A 2936-nucleotide genomic window follows, 5' to 3' on the forward strand; every position below is an offset into this window, starting at 1 on the left:
GCCATATGACCCAGCAATACCACTGCTGGGAATATACCCAGCAGAACTGAAAACAAGAACACAAACCAATATATGTACACCAATGTTCATAGCAGCATTGTTCACTATTGCCAAAAGTTGGAATCAACCCAAATGCCCATCAACAGACGAGTGGATCAATAAAATGTGGTATATACACACAATGGAATACTACTCGGCTGTAAGAACAAACACACTACAAACACATGTGATAACATGGATGAATCTTGAGAACCTTATGTTGAGTGAAGCAACCCAGACATTGAAGGACAAATACTACATGACCTCAATGATATGAAATAAACAAGCTGCCCTAGATAGCAAGAGACTGAACGATAGGCTTGCAGGAAATCGGAGGGTGGAGGAAGGATATGAGCCGATGTCTGCAGGGGTGGAATTTAAGACGAGATGGTGGTGCTGGGAAGACAACACTTCTGAACTACATTTTGACAGAGCAACATAGTAAAAGAATAGCTGTTATTCTGAATGAATTTGGGGAAGGAAGTGCAGTAGAGAAATCCTTGGCTATCAGCCAGGATGGAGAACTCTACGAAGAGTGGCTAGAACTTGGAAATGGTTGCCTCTGCTGTTCAGTAAAGGATGATGGCCTTAGAGCTATTGAGAATTTGATGCAGAAGAAGGGGAAATTTGATTACATACTGTTAGAAACCACTGGTTTAGCAGATCCTGGTGCTGTGGCTTCTATGTTTTGGGTTGATGCTGAATTAGGGAGTGATATTTATCTTGATGGTATCATAACTGTTGTGGACTCAAAATATGGCTTAAAACATCTATCAGAAGAAAAAGCTGATGGCTTTATCAATGAAGCTACTAGGCAGGTTGCTTTGGCAGATATCATCATCGTCAATAAAACAGACTTGGTTCCAGAAGAAGATTTAAACAAATTAAGAAAAACCATTAGATCAATAAATGGATTAGGAAAAATTTTGGAAACACAAAGGTCAAGAGTTGATCTCTCTAGTGTATTAGATCTACATGCCTTTGACAGTCTCTCTGGAATAAGTTTGCAGAAAAAACTTCAGTATGTGCCAGCAACACAGCCTCATCTTGATCAGGATATTGTTACAATCACATTTGAAGTACCAGGAAATGCAAAGGAAGAAAGTTTAAATGTATTTATTCAGAATCTCCTGTGGGAAAAGAATGTGAGAAACAAGGACAATCACTGCATGGAGGTCATACGACTAAAGGGGCTGGTGTCAATCAAAGACAAACCACAACAAATAATTGTCCAAGGTATCCATGAGCTATATGATCTGGAGGAGACTCCAGTGAGCTGGAAAGATGATGCTGAGAGGACAAATAGATTGGTCCTTATTGGCAGGAATTTAGATAAGGATATCCTTGTGCAACTATTTATAACTACTGTGACAGAAACAGAAAAGCAGTGGACAACACAGTTCAAAGAAGATCGAGTTTGTCTGTAATACTAGAAGCATTTGTTGTCAAAAGGACTGAATGATCAAAAATGGGAATAAGATTTGTGCTGGGTGTAATTTAGGCATCTGTTCCTTTGCATTATTTCTATTGTAAATGCCAATGCAGTATTTTAGGTATTTATTTTTTAGAATACATAAAATATAGAAAGTTACTACTGTAAAGCATTCATATATTGAAATATCCTCTGAAGAAAAATTTTTTTTGAGGCAGGTGGCACAAAATTATTTTCCAAAATTGGCTTTAGAGTACATATATTCTGAATTTCTTTCCTATGGAAGTTATTTATAATAATGATGATAAAACTTACTTCAACATTATCTTTTTTCCTTAGTACTTCAGCTGATTGCATAAATACAATGATTATAATGTTATTAAAATAATTTTTAAAACAAATATTGACCTACTTTTTGTTAAAGGAAATGAAAGTTTGTGTGGCTGGAGATTTGTAAGTGGAGGAAATCTAAGTCAAAAAAAATCGTTTAAAGCATCATTTTTAGTCAGTGCTAGGCCTTACTGGGAATTAGTGTAATGAAGCTGCAGTCATTCATTTTGCAATGTATTTTGGAGATTCCAACTTTAGAGCTTTTAATTTTAAGTAAATTTTACTGCTAGTACTAAATTCATCTTTTTCTTTTGTGATTATAAATCTAAAACATGAAATTTGCCATTTTAACCATTTTTCAGTGCATAATTCAGTGGCATTCATTACATCTACAATGTTGTGTTACCATCAGCACTATCTATTATTAAAGCTTTTTAATCACCGAAAAAAAAAAAAAAAAAAAAAAACAATTAAAGGATTTCCAAAGGGGAAATTGCAATAATTGGTTGATATTTAAATTCTTATTACAAAGAAGGGTCTTATAAAGCGGAGAATGATCATATAGCATACTTGTCTATCTGATAGTTTATCTCTGCTAGACAGAAATCAGGTTTTTCTAATTGTTTCTTAAACTGCAACTTTTGTGGGGTACGCTCCTTTTATCTTTTCCTTGAAAGTCCTGCTTTTATTTATTTATTTATTTTTTGTTTAAAAAGATGATTTTTTAGAGAAGTTGTGAGCTTACAAAACAATCATGCAATCCTGCTTTTATTTTTTTAATAACAAATCAATTTTATTAATACATATTAATAAACAATACAATTCATCCTGAGTGTAAAATCAATGATATGTGCTATAATCACATAGTTGTGCATTCACCACTTAAGTCATTATCAGAGTATTTTCATTATTTCAATAATAATAAGCATAAAACAGACAAACAAACAAGAAAATTCCTCATCTCTCAATCCCTCTATGCTTCCTCCATTGTACATAGCTGCTGTTTATGGTTATTATATCAAAAGTAGATAATCAATGGATTTTAGTATAATCACAATGTTGTACATTCATTATCTCAAAAATTTTAGAACAATTACATTACTCCAAAAGAAAGATTCCACATCCCTTAGCATTC

General features: G+C 33.7%; 1 protein-coding gene across 1 annotated transcript; it reads left to right on the forward strand.

The window, feature by feature from the left end:
• The first annotated feature begins 518 nt into the window (after window positions 1-518).
• On the forward strand, window positions 519-2098 carry LOC131273602 (putative COBW domain-containing protein 7). The gene has a single exon (XM_058277102.2). It carries the CDS (start codon window positions 648-650, stop codon window positions 1464-1466), a length of 819 nt encoding a protein of 272 aa, XP_058133085.2. The 5' UTR covers window positions 519-647; the 3' UTR covers window positions 1467-2098.
• The last annotated feature ends 838 nt before the right edge of the window (window positions 2099-2936 follow it).

The sequence above is a fragment of the Dasypus novemcinctus genome, chromosome 16, assembly GCF_030445035.2.
Source record: "Dasypus novemcinctus isolate mDasNov1 chromosome 16, mDasNov1.1.hap2, whole genome shotgun sequence".
Classification (NCBI taxonomy): Eukaryota; Metazoa; Chordata; class Mammalia; order Cingulata; family Dasypodidae; genus Dasypus; species Dasypus novemcinctus.

Excerpts from the sequence above, each read along its gene's own strand:
- LOC131273602 (XM_058277102.2), top strand. The coding sequence starts at position 648 with ATGCAGAAGAAGGGGAAATTTGATTACATACTGTTAGAAACCACTGGT.